Genomic DNA, 19,118 nt, shown 5'->3' with positions numbered 1-19,118 from the left:
AAAATATGAGACTCAAACAAAAGCTGCTACTCAAGGTATGATAGAAGAACATATTGAGGGTGTATTCCAGGTAGCATGTTTCTTGGCTTACCTTACAGTGGTTAGCTTGCTTGTGAGGACATCAGGGACTTCATATCTAGGTTTCAAGGGTATTTCTTCATTGATTTTAAGCCTGAAAATATTTCCCTCTATGCCACAAACTTCAGCCAGGAGTGGAACCTGGGAACACATACATGAGATTAGTTTCAACAGCTTACCTAGGTCAGTTCTACAAATTACAATAACTAGAAAACTATGCTTACATTATTACAGGGCAAGCTAATTGGTGAACAGTGGCAATCATGAAGGAAAAGGCTCTCCAGTCTATAAATGTACTTGCCTGGCTCTACCTATAGTAGAAACAAACACCTCCTGTGTTTTCTAGGGCTGTACGCGTGCATGCCTGTTCAGTCGTGTCCAACTATTTGCCACCCCATGAACTGTAGTCCACCAGACTCTTCCGTCCATGGGATTTCCCAGGCAAGAATACTGGAATGGGTTGTCATGCCCTCCTCCAGGGGATTTTCCTGACCCAGGGATCAAACTCTCATCTCCTGCATTGGCAGGTGGATCCTTCACCACTGACCCACCTGGGAAGCCCCATGTATTGTTACTATAATGTCTGTTAAATGAAAAGCTAAGAAGGGTAGGCTACGTGAGGTAATGCAGAACAGGTATGATGTGGTGCAAGTAAGATATAGGAAACCGGGAGAATATTAAATCAGCATCAAAAACCAAAAACAAAGCAAAACAAAATCCCCCAAATGATGTTACTGGAACCTTGCCTCTTCAGAGTATAGGAAATAGTCAGGGCACCTAAGCAGTAATAGGACACTGAGGAGTGACCAGGTATAAGTGGTAAATAGGCTGTGAGTTCTTTTACAGATATTTGTATTATAAAATAGGGTTATGATGCAGTAGTTATCAGTAATTATTTCCCCCAGCTTTATTGAGAAACAATTGACATGTGTACATTTGTTGTTCAACTCCATGATTTGTTACTTATAAATTGCAAAACTGATCACCACCATAGCATTAGCTAACATCTGCACCAAGTCACATAATTACCATTTCTTTTTTGTGGTGAAAACATTTAAGATCTACTCTCTTTGCAACTTTCAAGTATATAATAGAATACTATTAGCTACAATCACTAGGCTGTACATTAAATCTCCAGAAGTTATTCATCATATTATAGTTGGAAGTTTGTACACTTTGACCAATACCTCCTCCTTTCTTCCACCCCCAATCATATGTAATTCTGCTTATAAGCTTAATATTCTTTTGTATATCTGATTTACTTGAAGTGTGCCATCAGGATTCTAAGATTTGAAAATGTGTCCAAATGTAAGACTGAAATCCTATCAGATTATGTATTCTTTCCCAAATTAGACATATATTTCCACTAGTCTCTCAAATTTAATTCAGCTAACATTTATTTGGAATCTAATATTGCAGTGTGCTGATTGCTGTGAAAAGGATGGCTAAACTCTTAGGGAGAGTGCAATTTAGAGGAGATGGAACATGTATGTAGTAACTATAAAGTATTTTATGATAAGTACTGAGACAGGACAAGGACAGTGCTGTGCCAGGACAAGGAAGGGGAATATTGATGACTATAAGGAGAGGGGTCTGGGGCATCTCTCTGGAGGAAGAAGGACTTGACCAGGGCCTTCAGAAATTAGCAGGACTCTGGGTAGGCAAAATGGGGCAAGAACATCCTAAGCAGAGGGCACACAGGTTGTCTGCCTATGTGTGATTAACAAATATTGAATCCAGTTTATGCACTCAGAGATCCTCCAATTTTTAGTAAAATAACTTTCTTTTAAAAATTTATGTTTTAAACCAGAGACTTTTCTGGTATGTTCTGTTCTTGAGGCTACTGCCTAGGAAAGAATCCTAATTATAGGAGAAAAAGTAGCAATAACCCTGCTTTTCCCATATGATCTTATGCAAGCAAACATATATATCAGTGTCAAAGCCCCATTTTGTTTTCATTTTAACTTAAGCAAACAAATTTTGCTAATAGGTAACCCTTTTCAAAGTCAATATCCAGGTTCATTCTTATCTCTTATTATCATCAACATAGCTTCATTTCCTTAAACCTTAAATCTGTTTTTATTGGCTTAAAAAAATTAACATTAGTGGACTCTCAGAAGTCCAATAAGTAAAGCTACTTGGGTTGAAGACAGCAGAAAGAAGTTCAGAGCCTCTACCTTTAAGTCCCCTCCCCTCCCTGCATTGAGTCCTGAGACACCTCCACAGAAACCTCAGGGCTCTGTGGATGACAGTTTATAAACCACTTTCCTGGGCTTCTTAACTGCCAGGTATTGCCCAATACTTCCACCAAAACTTGGCCATCGAAAAGTCTGGACGTGAATGTTATATCCTTCTATCTAAAACATTGAGAATTTCTAAATATTCCTGCTCTCTAGAGACTTGTTTGGACATTTATTTTAAAATAATATCCAAATAAATTATTGAATCGCTATTAATGATTTAAAATTATGAAAAATACATTGTTACAGAAGTTAGATTGCTTAAACTCAGAATTATTTAGTGTTAATACATAGATAACTGCAATAAAAATTGCAGCAAGATGGATTTATGGAAAATAAGAAACATAAAACTTTTAAACATTTTAAATAAGGTGAGACAGCATGGGTTTTGCTCCCTTAGAAACATTTAAGATATGTAAATCTCTCCTACCAGAGAAAGTGAAATAAATTATCAGAGAAAGGAATACATTTTGGAAGCTCATTTTAGTACTATAAGTCTCTACTTGGTTTTTCACTGAGGCTCACCTCTGTAGTCTGGAGAGTATAAATTCCCATTTCCTATCTTATTTCTCCCATACTCAATAAAAATAAAACCTGGTAGTTTGCAATCCTTAAGTCTAGTTTTTATTTCTTTGATTATAAGAAAAAAATAGACAAATTATAAAAATCACTGGTAAAAACAGCTTTGTTTGTATATTCAAGCAGCAGATTTATCACAATTATATTAAATTTAAAAAATAAAATTTCACCCAGAACTAGTAGAGACTGTGACTGAGTTAACAGAAGAGGCCTAGAAGACATATTTAAATGGTGGTGGGTACTAACAAGGGAAATTGTGACCTCATCAACTACTCCTTGATGGGTAGATCTTGCTTTTCCTCTGGCACTAGGTCTCTCTACTACACTGTAAGGAAAGCTAACGTAAAAGGCCTAGAAGAGTGAGCAAGGACCTTTCCCAGCTACTGGTCAAGACCTCCCAGGATTCAGAGAATGGTTAAAGAGTTCATTAAAATAGCTGTAGGGGACTTATTGCTCCTTCCTCAGTTGCAGCCAATTGGTTTATTGTAAGCACTGATCTTCTACAGAGAACACTGGCAAGTTAAACTGGATATTAGCCTGTCTCCAAGGGCAATTAGCCTGGCCAGGTGTGTTTCTGATTGCTTAGATAGATTCCAAACTATTTTGCCTGTTCCTGGCCATTTCTGCAGAAATAATCCTGGATAACAAGTGGCAGTTGTTCCTCATCAGCTGAGGAGGTGGCTGGTTGGGCCAAGTCTCATTTTCATGAGGCTTAGATGAAGAGGCAAGGGGTAATTTCATGGAGGTGCTCAGAGATTTCCTCGCATTCTTGTAAAAGCTGCTAGAAGTGTTGTCTCTGGTGAAAATTTGCAAATAGACTGCAAAGCAAACATTTTGACAAATGGTCATTTATGTCATAAAAGAGCAAAAATTAGCAACATAAAATAGGTCAAAGACATAGCCTCGCTAACAGGGCTTTTTAGGTATACTCAGAAGACAACCCACTCCAGTACTCTTGCCTGGAATATTCCATGGACGGAGGAGCCTGGTAGGCTATAGTCCATGTGGTCACAAAGAGACACAACTGAGTGACTTCACTTTCACTTTCAGAAGACAACATAAATTTCCCTTCTCTGATGTCACAAGAGTAGATATTCTCTGTTTCTTGATCGAGGTCAAATTTTGACTGAAAGTAAAAAATCAATAATAGCAGGGAAAAAGGAGTTCTAAAAAACCAGTCAACGCTTTAATGATAATGCCTTTAAGATTTTCTTCTGGAAGCTTCTTTGTCAAATACTGATTATTATATCGTAAGAAATAAGACCCTATGTGAAAACTTAGGCATTTGAACCTGCAACCAGCTTTTCTTAAAGACCTAGGGCTCTTGACTTAGAAGCAACACACTGGTGACACTTCATTTCGTTTTGTAATATTATGGTCCCAGGAACTTAATGTTTGCTAAGGACTAAATTGTGTCATCTTTTCCCTTCTCCCAACCCACCCCTGCCTCATCCAGCCCTCCAATTCATATGCTGAAGCCTTAATCCTCAATGTGATGGCATTTGGAGATGAAGTCTTGGGAGGTGACTAGGTTTTGAAGAGGTCATGAGGGTGAAAGTCATGATGGGATTACTGCCTTTATAGGAAGAGACCAGAGAATAAGCTCTCTCTCCACCAGCCATGGAATTAAAAGATGCTTACTCCTTGGAAGAAAAGCTTTGACAAACCTAGACAGCGTATGAAAAAGCAGAGATATCACTTTTCCGACAAAGGTCTGTATAGTCAAAGCTATGGCTTCTCCAGTAATCATGTATGGATGTGAGAGCTGGACCTTAAAGAAGGCTGAGAGCCAAAGAATTGATGCTTTCTAACTGTGGTGCTGAGGTGAGAATCCCTTGGACGGCAAGGAGATCAAACCAGTCAATCCTAAAGGAAATCATCCCTGAATAGTCATTGGAAGGACTGATGTTGAAGCTAAAGAGCCAATACTTTGGCCACCTAATGGGAAGAGCTGACTCATTGGAAAAGATCCTGATTCTGGGAAAGATTGAGGGCAGGAGGAGAAGGAAGCGACAGAGGATGAGATGGTTGGATGGCATCACTGACTCAATGGACATGAGTTTGAACAAACTCTAGGAGATAGAGAAGGACAGGGAAGCTTGGTGTGCTGCAGTTCATGGAGGTGCAGAGTCAGACATGACTAAGCAACTGAACGACAATCACCACCACCATGTGAATATACAGTTGACCCTGCAACAGAGGTTTGAACTGTGTGAGTCTACTTATACATGGATTTTTTTTTCAATAATAGTTTTTCAATAATAAATATTACAGGGACTTCCCTGGAAGTCCAGTGGTTGAAACTTCATACTACCACTGCAGGGGGTGCAGGTTCAATCCCTGGTCAGGTAATTAAGACCCCACGGCCCACATGCCGAGTGAGGCAGCCAACAACAACAAAACTGTAGTACCATGTGGTTGTTGGTTGGTTGAACCTGCAGATGCAAAATTATGTATATTAAGGGCTATCTGTGAAATTATACTTGGATTTTTCACTGCATGGGGATGTCAGCACCACTAAGCCCTATATGTTCAAGGGTCAACTGTACAGAAAGGAGGTGGCACCCAGGATGGAACCTTGATCTTGGGATTTCCAGACTCCACAACTGTGAGAAAGAAATGTCTGTTGAGACACCCAGTGTTATGACAGTGTGAGCTGAAAAAGGTTGAATGAAACTTTGTTCTGTCTCCTGGTTGCTTATAAAGGGGCAGGTTGGGGAAAGGAATTGAGAAGAAAAATTTCAAAAATTAACAACAGACATTGACAACAAAGTTATTGCTTTAAGAGTTTTAATAGGGTGGGGTAGGCAGGCACCAAGAGGGCTGCGTTTGCCTCATCAGTGAAATCTGAGAACTGCAGCTGTGAGCTGAATATGATCCTCCTAGACTTGGGGTTCTGTCTCTCTGAACCTGAAGTAAAAAGCTATCATTTTGAACAAGTGGATGTATACAGCTTTTAAAAAAACCTCCAGACTATAGCCATACCATATCCTAATTGAAATCTCCTGTGAAACATCCATCTCGTCCCAGAAACAACCACTAGTGGTGGCTCCCTGACTATGCAGTGAGCAGGACACAAGGTTCAGACAACTTTAGAAATTACTATCTGAATCCTTGTTGTCCCTAACAAACAGAGAGGGTACAAAACCTTAAGTTCCTATTAGTCATCTCAATTCTAAGTGACAAGGAGGACAATAAAAATACATTAAAATGAAGTCCAGCTCAGAATTTGAGGGTGATCTCCCCAAACATACACACTCTGCCTGAGATCAGAGTGTGTGGATTTCCTGCACAGCCCTGTTAATTCCAGTAACTGAACGTGGAGTCTGTTCCACGAGGTCCTCAAAGTTCTTAGTCTTGGGAGCCATGCTGCTGACATCCCAGATCACTTGCCCTTGCTTGTCCGACTCCTCAGCTCCCTTTTGAATCACATGCTGTCTTGTGCTAAGCTCCCGTGGGTCTTCCTGGACTACAGCTTCTTTTCCTTTGAAGGCATACAGATCTGGTGGGCTCTGGTTCTAGCACCTGACCTGAATGGCACTGTCCCTCATGCTCAGGATCCAAAGAGAGGTGTGTACAAAGGAACTCACTGATAGTCTTCTAAGAAGCCATGTAAGAGGGTCCACCACTCACTTCATTGGCATGGAGCTGCATTGAGAAGCTGTGCTTTGGCCCACATTGGTATTCTGAGTGCCTTAATATACTCTGCCTCAGCATGTGTCACCTAGACATGGATTGTTAAGGTGCTCAGCAGACTGAACCTCCCTGAGAATGGAAAGGGATTCCTGCCCTGACCTCAGGACAGCTGCAGCTCTCTGGGGCCACACACATTGGAGACAAGTAGGAAAAAGAGCAAGTGACAGGAAAAATGTGAAAGGAAGCAACCTGGCTGATGGTATTAGGGCTATTGACTCCTGGAAGGTCTCTTGTGGACTCCTTGCATTTCCTGGATCCAGCTGCTTCTGCTGATGCCGAATACAGGGTCCTGGCTGGGTACTGGCTATTAAACCACATGCAAATTGTGGTTGGTTCTCTAGGAAATAAATTAATGCTATCCCATGTTTTCCCATGAAAAGCTTTAAAACCTGGCTACAAAAGGATGCCAAGTTTGGGATACTTGGATCAGTAGTCAAGGAACTATGATTTTGAGGGTACCATGAGCTGTGAACTCAAAGGTCTCACAGATGCCAAGTGGGGTTGGGGGAAATTCCTCTAGAAGGAGATGAGTGGTATAAGAAGCAGCACTAGGTTTTGAAGAAAGGCTAACCATCCCATCAGTGTAGTTAGGAGAAATGAACAAAGTGTGCTGCTACCACAAATGCATCCTTACATAACCAGAAGCTGGGAATAGGGAGTGGTGACAGAGAACACAGAACTGTTGATATGACTCCAGCCCCTGTTTTGAATTCAGGCAAGAAAGTTATGTCAGAAGATTCTACATCTTTGAAAGGACTAAAATCGCTATAACTTCATATGGAAAGTAGTCCTCCTCGCTGTGTCACTGCTCTTCCTGCCCCTGGCGGCTCAGATAGTAAAGAATATGCCTACAATGCAGGAGACCTGGGTTCAATTCCTGGGTTGGGAAAATCCCCTGGAGAAGGGAATGGCAACCCACTCCAGTATTCTTGCCTGGAGAATCCCATGCACAGAGGAGTCTGGCAGGCTATAGTCCATGGGGTCACAGAGAGTTGGGCATGACTGAGTGACTAACACTTTCACTTCACTTCACTGGCTAAGTTAAGTGTAAGTAAGTGTCAGTTGCTCAGTTGTGCCCGACTCTTTGCGAACCCACGGACTGCAGCCCACCAGGCTCCTATGTTCATGAGATTTTTCCAGGCAAGGATACTGGAGTGGGTTGCCATTTCCTTCTCCAAGGGATCTTCCCAATCCAGGGATCGAACCCGGGTCTCCTGTACTGAAGGCAGATTATTTACCAACTGAGCTACAAGGGAAGGGTAAGTTAAATGTGACAGGGAATGCCCTGATATTGTGGGGCAGTTTTGGTTCTGCCTTCTCTGAGGGGATTCCTTGGTGTAATGCTATACAACATGTGACAGCACCACAGGGAGCTTGCTCACACTGCTGCAGTGCAAGTGGGGATGACTTCTCAGTCTGCTCCGCAGAACTGGGATTTGTTAGTGAGCTGATGGAGTTACTATCTAAGCTGTCATAGCACCGAGACTGCATGTCTTTACCTATGTTCTTCAGTGAATTACCAATTAAACCAGATTGGTCTGGGAGGCCTTAGAAGCTGAGGACAACTTTAGAAGATGGGGAAATATCTGAAGTGAGGGTCAGGTTGGAAGCATCAGCTACTTGTGCATAACCACACTTCTGAGCTCAGCCCACAGCACTTCCTCTGTGACTGGTCCATGGGAAGCAGTGTGAAAACCCGACAGATGAGAAAAAGCACTTAGGACACTGTTCTGATGTTTCAGTATGTAAGAACTGTGGTGATCTGTGAGTGAAGCAGCTTGGGTAAGGGAACATTTGAGACTTATTCAACAGCAGATACCATCATTCCTCTTGTTCAATCACATTTTGAGGTTTGGACATTCACTGAATCTGGACCTTAAGTATAAATTGTGTTAACAGTGATAGAAAGAGCACAGGTATTTGACAGAGTCTACAGTCACAGGTGAAAATTCTGGTTACTAACTATGACTCTGGGCAGGTGGTCTTTTAGACTTCAATTTCCTTATCTAAAAATTGGGGACAATGCAATGTACCTCTTAGATAATTTCTCAAGGTTAATTAAAAGGAAATAATATTTGTAAAACATCTAAGAAAGCATCTGATACAAGGCAATCTATATGTTGACAGGCATATTACTTTTAAAATAACATTGTGTAGATAGTAAAGAGATAGCATGACTTGTCTCACAAAGTTTATTTTTAAAGCAAACATAGTTTATCTAGGCTTTGTAGAAATTCACTTCATTCAACCCAAATAAATAAAGAAACAAAGAATTCTCTGTAGAAAATATTTTTTCTCACCTTTGCTGGTTCGTTGATGATTTGGAACCTGGAACTGTCTTTGCCTGTTGTGACTGAGTCCAGTAATGCTCGATAGGTAGACTTCTTGGAGAGCAGCTGTTTCTGACGCCTGCAGATAGATACAGATGCCTGAGAATGATCTGTGACTCAGCCTCCAAAAGACTATATCACACCATGTGGAAGTTATTAAAATTCACTTCAATAATAAGTCAACTGGGCACAGGCAATGTATTAGTACCTCAACAAAGCACTAACAGAAGTACTTTAGAGAGCTAATAAAATTAATAAGATTGCTAATACAATTAACAAAATAAAAGAGTACTAGTAAAATTGTTCACAATAACACTGCTCAAGGATGGTATTTTGTCCCCTTTATTGAGAAGGTGGGGCAGTTTTTTTTTGGTGGGATCTTAGTTCCCCAACCAGGGATTGAACCAGTGTCCCCTGCTTTGGGAACATGAAGTCTTAACCACTGGCCTACCATGGAAATCAATCCCAAGGGGCAGTTTTCATAGGTGACATTTGTTAGCTCATTGATTTCTCTCCCTCTTTTCATGAAATGTACACTTTAATAGAAACTTATTAATAAATTCTAGTGGAAATCCAATATAATCTAGTGGTTTGACAAGGTGACCAGGAGTTCACTATAGAATTCCTTCTAAGGTACCTGTTTAGAACTAAAATGATATGATTTTTCTGCCTCTAGAGTAGTGTGAATAAATTGAAGAGTTGTATGATATGTTTGGTGACTTCAGTGTTAGGACCACATAGGGGCAGACACTAAAAAAAAAAAAAAGAAGATTTTAAAGAAATATTTGTTGAGGCTCTGGGGAAACAGGCAATCATATATTGGTGATGGGAGTACAAAATGACATAATCTTTATGGAGGGATACCTAGTAATAGTTAAAATTTCAAACACATTTATTCTTTGACCCTTGAATTCCCACTTTTGGAAATTCATCCTATAAATAGACCTGCATGTGTAGGAAATGACATATGCATAGCTTTCTTTCTTTTTTTTTTTGGCCACACCATACCATGTGGCACATGGGATCACCTGAACAGGGATTGAATCCATGCCCCCCTGCATTGGGAGCATAGAGTCTTAACTGTTGGACCACCAGGGAAGTCCTGAGATATGTATAGCTTTTCACTGTGGCAGTGACATTATAGCAAAAGACTGAAAACAACCCAAAGTCTAGCAAGAGGAAAGAGACTGAATAAATTATAATTTACCCAATGGAATACTATACAGCTGTGAAAAGGACAAACTCCATGTATTCTTGCAGAACTCTTCAGAATAGATTATTAAACAGGGGAAAAAAGAGGTAGGAGACATGGGTTCGATCCCTGGGTCAGGAAGATCCCCTGCAGTATGACATGGCAACCCATTCTAGTATTCTTGCCTGGAAAATTCCATGGACAGAAAAGCCTGGTGAGCTACAGTTCATGGGGTCTCAAAGAGTCAGAAACAACTGAGTGACTGATCATACATGCATAGATAGAAAGCTATATGGTGTAAGCATAGTTGTGATAAAAGAATATATGCATTCACTAAAAGAAATACTGGAAAGAGAAAGAAGAAATGAATAAACCTGATTACTTACAGGGAAGGTGTGGAATGGAATGAAAGGGGACAGGAATGAGAGTAACTCTTCAATGTGTTTCTTTTCATAGTATTTGATTTTTGAACCATGTAAAATTATTATTTCTTCAAAGATTCAAAAATTTAATATTAGTTTAAAAACACTGATTTTAAAAATAAAATAGTGGATTTATTAAAATAGTAATGTTAATTACAACATATAACTATACAATATAATTAATTATAATTAATAGTAACATATTAATTATAAAATAATACAAGGGTAAGTTAAAGTAGTAAAAGTCAAAATCTCCTGTCAATAAACTCTTTGATCACTGAATTTCCTAACTGACTCTTTCCTCAGAAAGTCTATCAGTTTTGAAAAATTTAATAAACATCAATTTCGAAATATTTTCAGAACTGTTTTGCCTAGGTCATACACTTCCTCTCCTTACCTGTAGAAAGCAATCTTGCTGCAGTCTTTGAAAATGTTTTTATCCACAGCTTCATCTTCAACACTAAATAAAAAGACATTTTAAGAAATCTGTTTTACAATGGGTGTGTGAATCCAATTTTTGTAACTTTTCTAACTATAATATAAACATGGGACACAAATCACTGTGATACCAAATTGTGTCAAGGCCATAACATAATAATGTGTTTGCTGCAGAACAATATTGTTTTGTAAACCACCCAAGGTAGACAACAAAACATGAAGCTCTGGGATTGCTTTGAAAGCAAAAGAAAAAGAGTACTGTCACTTATGAGAAAGGGTTCTTTAAAAATAATGACTGAAGGCTATGATTAATACAATAAAATCTGAAGAAGTAAAAACAAAAAACCTCAAACCAAACCAATAAAAACAACCCTCCCACCTATTTATTCAACAAAGTACTTTCAGAATATTCTTTTTTAGTGTTGGGCTGTGAGGAACATATGAAGGATGGTATTCAAGCTTTCTTTGAGATCCTAACCAACATCATAAATCAATCTGACAAATGCTGTAACAGAGGTATGTGTAAGGTGCTAGAATAAGCATACAAACAGATGAAGAAGGAAAATCTTTTGCTTTTTAAGATGATGCTGACAATTTAGGGGCCAATGTTTTTTAAAACTGAGTTTCCAAAAAAGCTGTTTCTGGAAGAGAACATGATCAAGATGTATATATACTTCAGTATATGTATTTAATATATACCAATTAAAACAACTACTGGCTCTAAGTAAAGAAATAAAACCAGTGATTTTTCATGGAGACACATAATGAACACATCTGTAATAAGCATGTCCATGATTGTGTAGGAAGTTATGACTGAACACTAACTTCAAAATATTATGAAAATGAGCCCAGACAATACCCTTGGTCATGGTTTATCACGGAAGTAATCAAATTGTTCACTGACTCAATCTCTGTCACCGTTTCTTTTAATCAAGTGTGTAAAGATTAGAGAAATTTGCAATCTCTTTTCAGTTTTGAAGAATGAACTCTGCAATGATATAGGAAGAGGTGTATTTAGCTGAACTTGGAAAGCAGCATGTTTGAAATTCATGTATTAAGAGTTCCGATCACAGTTTTGTTAACCATCCTGCAAGTATTTCATAAGGGGCTATTAATATCAATTAATTCCCTGGGGAATTGATTTTAGTATACGTGCTGCCGAAGCGAGCACTCCCTGGGGAATTGAGAAAGATAGAAATTAAGTACACAAACATAAAACAGGCAAATAAGATATGCAATCAATCAATCAATAAAATCTTCAAATCCAGAATGCTGTTTTCAGGTACTATCTATCCCCTGCCTCTGCGGACCCTGGAGTCAGTCCCTGCCGGAGCACTGGACCTTTACCTGATTTCCTCTTTCTCAGCTGATTCCATGGCTTCCCAGTCACCTCACAGGGTCTCGGGTTTCAGGCGGTCTTTTAGACTGTCAGTCTTTCTAAATAACCAGCGCTTCACCACCAAGTTTCTCGGACTTGCAGGTCCTTAAGGAGTGACAAATCGACACTTTCTCCTGGGATTTCTAGACTCCAACTAGCGTTTCTACAGAGATTTATTTGGCAATTTTTTCTTGGTTATGAGTGGTTGGTGACGAGCTCCCTTCCTTAGGAACCGAAAAAGGTTTTTGCATCGGAGGAGGCGTGTACTCAAAGAACCCTAGAGGATGAAAATCAAGAGCGTGAGAACCTGGAAGTGGAGCTGGCCTGCGGGATTGCAGCGAGGCTTCCGCACATCTACCTCAGTGAGGGTCACGCCACAGATACTGAAAACTGACCTGACCTCTCCTGACTTTTAGTTTTGAGTAGGAAGTGCCGGCCGGTTGTTGCTGGAGATTGATGTTTTCCTGCCAAACGCTACATCATATTCTTCTGGACTAGAAGGGGCTTTTAACAGGGGTTATCGACTACACCATCTATTTTAGGAATCGGTTATACTCCACTACTGCCAAACTCCAGTGTTTGCTTAAATGCTTCTGGCAACCAAGAACTCACCACTACACGCTAAATAAGCAGCCAGACTTACGGCTTTCCCAGACTTCTGGCCCCAGCGGCTGATTTTGACTCAGAAGGGACGAGGACTGGGACGAACGGAAGGAGGAGAAAGCCAAACGCCACACTGTGTTCCTCCCTGGTCCCCAAACCCTTTTAGGGCTAGGACAGAGAAGGGCCGACAGACTCAGTGGTAGCTTTTGGCGATCATCCTAACAATCCAAGGTGACTAGGGTGTGACAGGACGACACATGCGCAGTAGGTTCTAAGCCTCACACTCAGCCGTGACGACAGCCTGAGGGCGGGGCCACTGAGTCGCAAAACAAACAAGCCCCCAGGGGTTGTGAGGACCCGGATGATCCCGCCCCCAGAGCGGAGCCGGAAGAGGGCGAGACGAACCGGAAGAAGGCGAAATGCTCTCGATAGGCACTCCACGGGTGTGAAGATGGCGGTGGCTGCGTGGCTTCAGGTGGTGCCTGTCATTCTTCTCCTCCTAGGCGCTCGAACGTCCCCATTGTCGCTTTTCAGTGTAGGGCCGGCACCTGTCGCTGCTGCCGGGCGATCCAAGTGGCACATTCCGATACCGTCGGTGAGTGTTCACTTCAGGAGCAACTGAGACTGGAGGAACGAGGGGTGGGGCTACGGCGGCCCAAGGAGTCCATGAAGGTTCCACAAAAGTCCGCTTCCAAAGGGGTGGGATTGCCTGTAGCGTCGGTGTAGCTGCCTTAACGGGGACTCACCTTCCTGGAGCGGGAAGCCGTGCGCTTCTGTGGGTAGATTAGCAGGAATGTCAGGGTCATTTCTGGAGCGGAGAGTGGCTGTGGATCGGTTTCTTGTTAGCAGAGTCAGAGAACTTTTCATTGACAGACTGGAGACGTGTAAACTTGAGGTGTAGGTGGAGAATGGTTTCTCTTTCAGCTGAAGTTTTGCAGAATCTTGTGACCTCGGGTTGGATGAGAGGTATATGTAAATAGACATCTTTCTGTTTTTTTCTCTTCACTTTTTTGTTAATGGATAGTTCTACTTACGAAGTTGGTTGATTTCGTTTGGACTTTGAAATGGTTAATATAAGCTTTGCCATGTAATTGGGAAGCCCAGGCATTTAAAATGATGTATTCTAACATGAGAATGTTCAAAAGCAGTATGCTAAAATTTCTTATGGTAAGTTAAGTCTTTCTTAAGGACAACTGACTAGATTGGTTGATCCTTTCTGCCTTTTATCACCCTTTCGAAACCCCGTTTGAGTAAGAACTGTAGTCCTGTGAGCCGACAAATCAGGTGCTGGCTGGAAATGCCAAAAAGCGTTAGTCTTATTAAAACCACAGTGGCCCTTTTGTTCTGCTCTGCTCACTGGTCATAGTACCTAAATCTTATTTGAGTTTTTGATATGGCAAGAATTACAGCTTTTGGTCATTTTGTGATCTTCAGGCTCTCAGTTTTAGGTATTTACATGTTATTTGTAAAATGGTTGATAGTTAGATCTGGCTCTCTGCATATAGAATAGTTTATTTGAAGCACTGAAGGGTTATTCTGGATGGTGATTAGTGAGTAAAGGGAATTAACTGATTAAGAAATACCTTCCAGGAAGATTGAAGTTAGGTTAGGATTTGTAGCAGCCTTCCTTCTAGAGTCCTTGCTTCATGACCTGTGGGGGAAAAAAATCATGTCTCTGCACCAAGCAGCAAAATCCTGCGGTTTTGTTATGATTGGATTTTACTAAACGGAAGGATATTGATGCCTTGTGTGTGTGTGTGAAGAAAACTAACTTCAACACTTTATAAATTTATGTTTTTGTTTCAGTTATATTCTGCCTTTGGAATTAAAGTGATTCTTATGCTAATTATCTCTCCTTTATCTTTGCAGGCGAAAAATTATTTTAGTTTTGGAAAGATCCTCTTCAAAAATACCACTATCTTCCTGAAATGTGAGTTTTTGCATTTCATGAAGTTTTTATTCGAGTTTTTGAGTGATCTTTAAACTTTTAAGTTACCTATTTTCTACCTCTGATAATTGATACTCAACATAAATTCTGAAATTTAATAGTTCAGCACTATCTAGGTATAAACTTATATAGTGTAACTAAGGTCCTTCACTGAATAATCTTCAGAATACTTACTTCTGTGAACTTTATTTTCTTCTCTTGTTTTTCTGGTGTTTGCAGTATGTAGTAGACAAGTTGTTTTGGTTGACTGCATGGGTTTTAATCTGTTCTGAGTCATAGAGATAACTGCTGATTTTGCTTTTGTGTGCTTGTTAGAAGTTTATTGGACACATGACCTAGGTTTGTCAGACCGTTGGCTCTGCACAAATATGTTCAGTAAAGCTTTTGTTTGCAGAAGGAGTATTTTACCACTTGTATCTTTGGAAGAGGAAGCTCAACGATAACTACCAGGAAATAGGGATTATTTAGAACAAAACCAGTCTGTCCAGTGGGAAAGCTGCTGTATCTGAATCCAGAATACCCCATTGTTTATTAAAGAAAAGCTTCCTTTTGTTTCTGAAACTGGCTTTATTTTTAGAGAATGCATGATCATGGGCAGCTCCATTTCAAGATCAGGACTAAAAATCCAGATCGTCCATGTATGTTCCTCTGCATATTTCTCCTTGTGAAAGTGCAAAGTTACGTCATAGTTGGATGATTTTATTCTTTTAATCATTTAGTAAGTAGTTATTGAACACGTATTATGTGCCAGGCACTGTTTTAGAAAGGAAGTGATAGATAGTGAGCTTACAGTCGAGTGGGATTGAGGGGTCAGGTAGAATTTCTGTGAAGAATATACTGTTTTTATGAAAATATAATCTCTTGGCTAATGACTTAAGTTTGATTTAAGTCAAATCTACTGTGACATGCTGGTCTTTCTTGGGAGGTTTTCTTATTAGAAAAGAAGAGCTTTTAGGGAGAGCAGTATTTTGTCTTTGGGAATAGCCTGACAGCCTGTATGCTAGTCTGTCCTTTTATTGTGTACGGTTTCTTTTTCCCTGTGTTCTCTTCTAATGGTTTTTGTAGTGGTTTTTAGCCAAGCTGCATATTTTGAAATGTTGATGCTTCTTTGTTTTTAGAGGAGTTGAGTCTTAAAATTGTCTTTGACTTTACTACTTCTGTGTTTTCTTATACTTAACCTTGTCTCTGATTTTATGCTTTTGTGGGTATGGTATACTATAGATTTCCTTGAAATTGGCAGGACCATTTTCAGTGTCTCTTAAAGCCATTCATTTAAAGTTCTGTCTTGGGAATTCCCTGGTGGTCCAGTGTTTAGGACTCTGAGCTTTCACTGCCAAGGGCCAGGGTTGAATCCCTGGTTGGGAAACTAAGATCCCACAAACCTTGCGGCATGGTCCCCCTAAAATTCTATGTCTTTTAACATAAATAGTAGTATTTTTGCAGTTATATTTCCCTGCAAATCTCCTTTCTAGAGGATTTTTCTTACTGGTTTTTATTTAATTAATTCCTTCTCTGATTCTTCTGTGTAGTTCATAACAAGATTGCAGTATCCTTTTTAGCATTTCCATAAATTCTATTCAACACATCAGATTTTTTGTGTATTTTAGTTAAGCCTTATAAAACTGTGCCACTTAAAAATTAGTTTGAGAAGACAACTTCAAACAGAGAAAAGGAGAAAATTGTAATTTTAGGTGTTCTTCTTAAGAACCAAAAGTAGGTTCCTAGGTATAGTTGTGTTTACCTTTGTCACATTTGCACAAAGTAGGTATGGTTAGTATGTTTTTTCATTTTCTGCTGGAACGAAGATAAAAGGGAATACTGACTTCCCCCAGGTTGACAATTTAATAGACTCCCAAGTCTTCAGACTTATGCTTTGGTTCATTAGGATATTGTTCTCCAAATTATGTTTAATAAGTTATGTGAGACTTACGTGATTTCATGAGGTTCCTTGGGGCTTCTCTTAAGTGCCGGGAGCCATTATGGGAGATCCCACCCATGACGAGGTCATGAAGAAAATACCTGACAGGCAAGGCTGTTCAGGATCCCATCCATGACAAGGTCATGAGGAAAAAACCTGACACGCAAGGCCGTCCAGGATACAAGGGACCCTCCAGGTTGGCCTCGGCCTCTACCCCACCCTGTATCCTCCCCCCTTTTCTGCTGTTGTTCTTGTTTGCCCTGCTGCAGATTCTTGTGTTGCCTGCTGAGAGCTCTCCTGCTCCTCTTTCACTGATTAAAGACCAACTTAAAACCCTAATTAATAAATCTCCTAGATGCTGGTACCCTATGAAGGGGCCAGGGATGAAGGAGATGCTTCAATTCAAACCCTTTTGCTGGCATTCTGGCTTGTTTGATAAATGTATGCTCCTATTGCAAAAAATGCTCATGATTGTTCTAAACATCCTAAGCACAGTATGCTAACAAAAGAAACTATTAAGCATAGGTCCCTCCATGGGGTGAGAAAAGCTCCACAAATAATAGTCACAAATGTGCCTAATAGAAAATATGTTAGATAGAGATTAGCTGACGACTTCTTGCAGGTAGTTAACTTTTAGACTAAGAGCCTGTTTTGTGCTATATCTGCTATTTTTGCAGTCCTTCGCATTTCTGTTCCGTAATAATGTAATCCTATCTAGTTCCCATGGAGATGATGTCTATTAGAAAGAAAATAGATTAATCACAAGAAAAACAGGGTCAGCTACTGAAGTTGCTTAAGTCACACCAGGTGCAAGCCATAAAATGTTAGCAGGCCTGAAGGCCAAATGATAAGAAAGACTCTTGTGAACTAAAAGTTTGTGGGTGACATCCTGTTTCTGTTGAAGGTCAAGTTGCTATATTGTTTTGAGATGACCTGTTTGTAAGCAATATGCACTTCCCTCAAAAAAGATGTTGTTAAGGGCATAAAGGGGCAGTGCAAAAATAAACTTCAGACTTAGCCCCCGAGCTTTGTCTCACCGTGTCTCTCTCTCGCCAATGTGGGTTCCCCTGGATCCTGCAGGGGCTGGACCCCGGCACTTAAGGTGAATTTTAAAAAGGATCTAGTATTCTTTTATCTTTGCTTTTGCTATTCCTGCCTTCCTCAACCAGGTTTGCTTTTTGTTGATAGTTCTTTTTTATCCATTTAAGGTCTTTAAGGGTTTACACTTTGAAGTTTTCCCTCAATGAAATTATTTTGATTATTGTCTTGTGACATTTCCAATGTGGTTATTCCTTGAGTCTTCAGCTAGAATCTTTTTAAAGACTTTTCTTAAGAGTCTTCAGTAATTTGTTCCCTTCTGTTCCCCTATTTGGCCTAACACAGTGCCATGTATATTTGTGTACTTAAGTGCTTTGCTTAGTAAATATTTAAATGATAATAGACGACTAAAATTTATTACTTCATTACCTTCTGTTTGGAGAAAGGATGGTCTTTAAGCATCCTGGTTTAGCAGGAAGTGGGATATGGGGTAATAATTTAGGAAACATACTTTGTTTGGCAATCAAATTATCTTTTATTCATAGAGATTTCTTTTATAGTTGATGGAGAACCTTGTGATGCATCTTTGAATATAACATGGTATCTGAAAAGTGCTGACTGTTACAATGAAATCTACAATTTCAAGGTATGGAACATATAATTACAGACTTTTCTTTGAGTTTATTTAGAGATCATTGGATCCCCACCTGGTAGTGGAGAGAGTGTCATGTAGCTATGGAGGAGAAGAACTGGAACTGGAATTATACTTTCCAATTTGCAGGCATACTTGTACTATCAGTTCTCAAACTTTTTGGTCTCAGAACTTTGCTACATTCCTAAAAATTGCTGTAGATACTCAAAAAGCCTTTATTCATGTGGGTTACTATATTAGAAATTAAAGCAAAAGTACATAAATATATATAATTTATTTTAAAATAGCAATGATAGACTCATTGCATGTTAATATAAAAAGCACATTTTTTAATGAAAAATAATTAATTTTCAAAAAACTGGGTACAGTGGTGTTATTTTGTATTTTTACAGATCTCTTTATTTAATGTCTGAACTTCCCTGGTGGCTCAGACAGTAAAGTGTCTGCCTACAATGCAGGAGACCTGGGTTCAGTCCGTGGGTTGGGAAGATCTCCTGGAGAAGGAAATGGCAACCTACTCCAGTATTCTTGCCTGGAAAATCCCATGGACAGAGGAACCCGGTAGGCTATAGTAATGGGGTCGCAAAGAGTTAGACACGACTGAGC

General features: G+C 39.8%; 2 protein-coding genes across 12 annotated transcripts in view; one reads left to right on the top strand and one right to left on the bottom strand.

Annotated features, from left to right (window-relative positions):
- GANC (glucosidase alpha, neutral C) overlaps positions 1–13,492 on the bottom strand; it is a 68,503-nt gene extending 55,011 nt beyond the window's left edge. For 6 of the 9 annotated variants that reach the window (XR_010663971.1, XM_065941369.1, XM_065941372.1 and 3 more), the window contains exons 1-5: positions 12,997–13,190; positions 12,323–12,630; positions 10,935–10,997; positions 8,894–9,002; positions 92–219 (exon numbers count right to left, since the gene is read on the bottom strand). Coding sequence is in view for 8 of the 9 variants with exons in the window: in XM_065941369.1 (XP_065797441.1) it covers positions 92–219; positions 8,894–9,002; positions 10,935–10,997; positions 12,323–12,351 (329 nt within the window). In the remaining variant the exon portion in view is untranslated. The other 3 variants (XM_065941370.1, XM_065941371.1, XM_065941376.1) reach the window with 3 other exon arrangements.
- Positions 13,361–19,118, top strand: part of TMEM87A (transmembrane protein 87A) — a 38,602-nt gene continuing 32,844 nt past the window's right edge. For 2 of the 3 annotated variants that reach the window (XM_065941378.1, XM_065941377.1), the window contains exons 1-3: positions 13,361–13,551; positions 14,826–14,886; positions 18,421–18,506. In XM_065941378.1, coding sequence (XP_065797450.1) covers positions 13,408–13,551; positions 14,826–14,886; positions 18,421–18,506 — 291 coding nt within the window. In that variant the 5' untranslated portion in view covers positions 13,361–13,407. The remainder of the gene's footprint in view (positions 13,552–14,825; positions 14,887–18,420; positions 18,507–19,118) is intronic. The other variant, XM_065941379.1, reaches the window with a different exon arrangement.

The sequence above is a fragment of the Muntiacus reevesi genome, chromosome 7 (genome assembly GCF_963930625.1).
Source record: "Muntiacus reevesi chromosome 7, mMunRee1.1, whole genome shotgun sequence".
Classification (NCBI taxonomy): Eukaryota; Metazoa; Chordata; class Mammalia; order Artiodactyla; family Cervidae; genus Muntiacus; species Muntiacus reevesi.
Note: the sequence above shows the minus strand (reverse complement) of the source record. Positions and strands in the feature narration are given on the sequence as shown.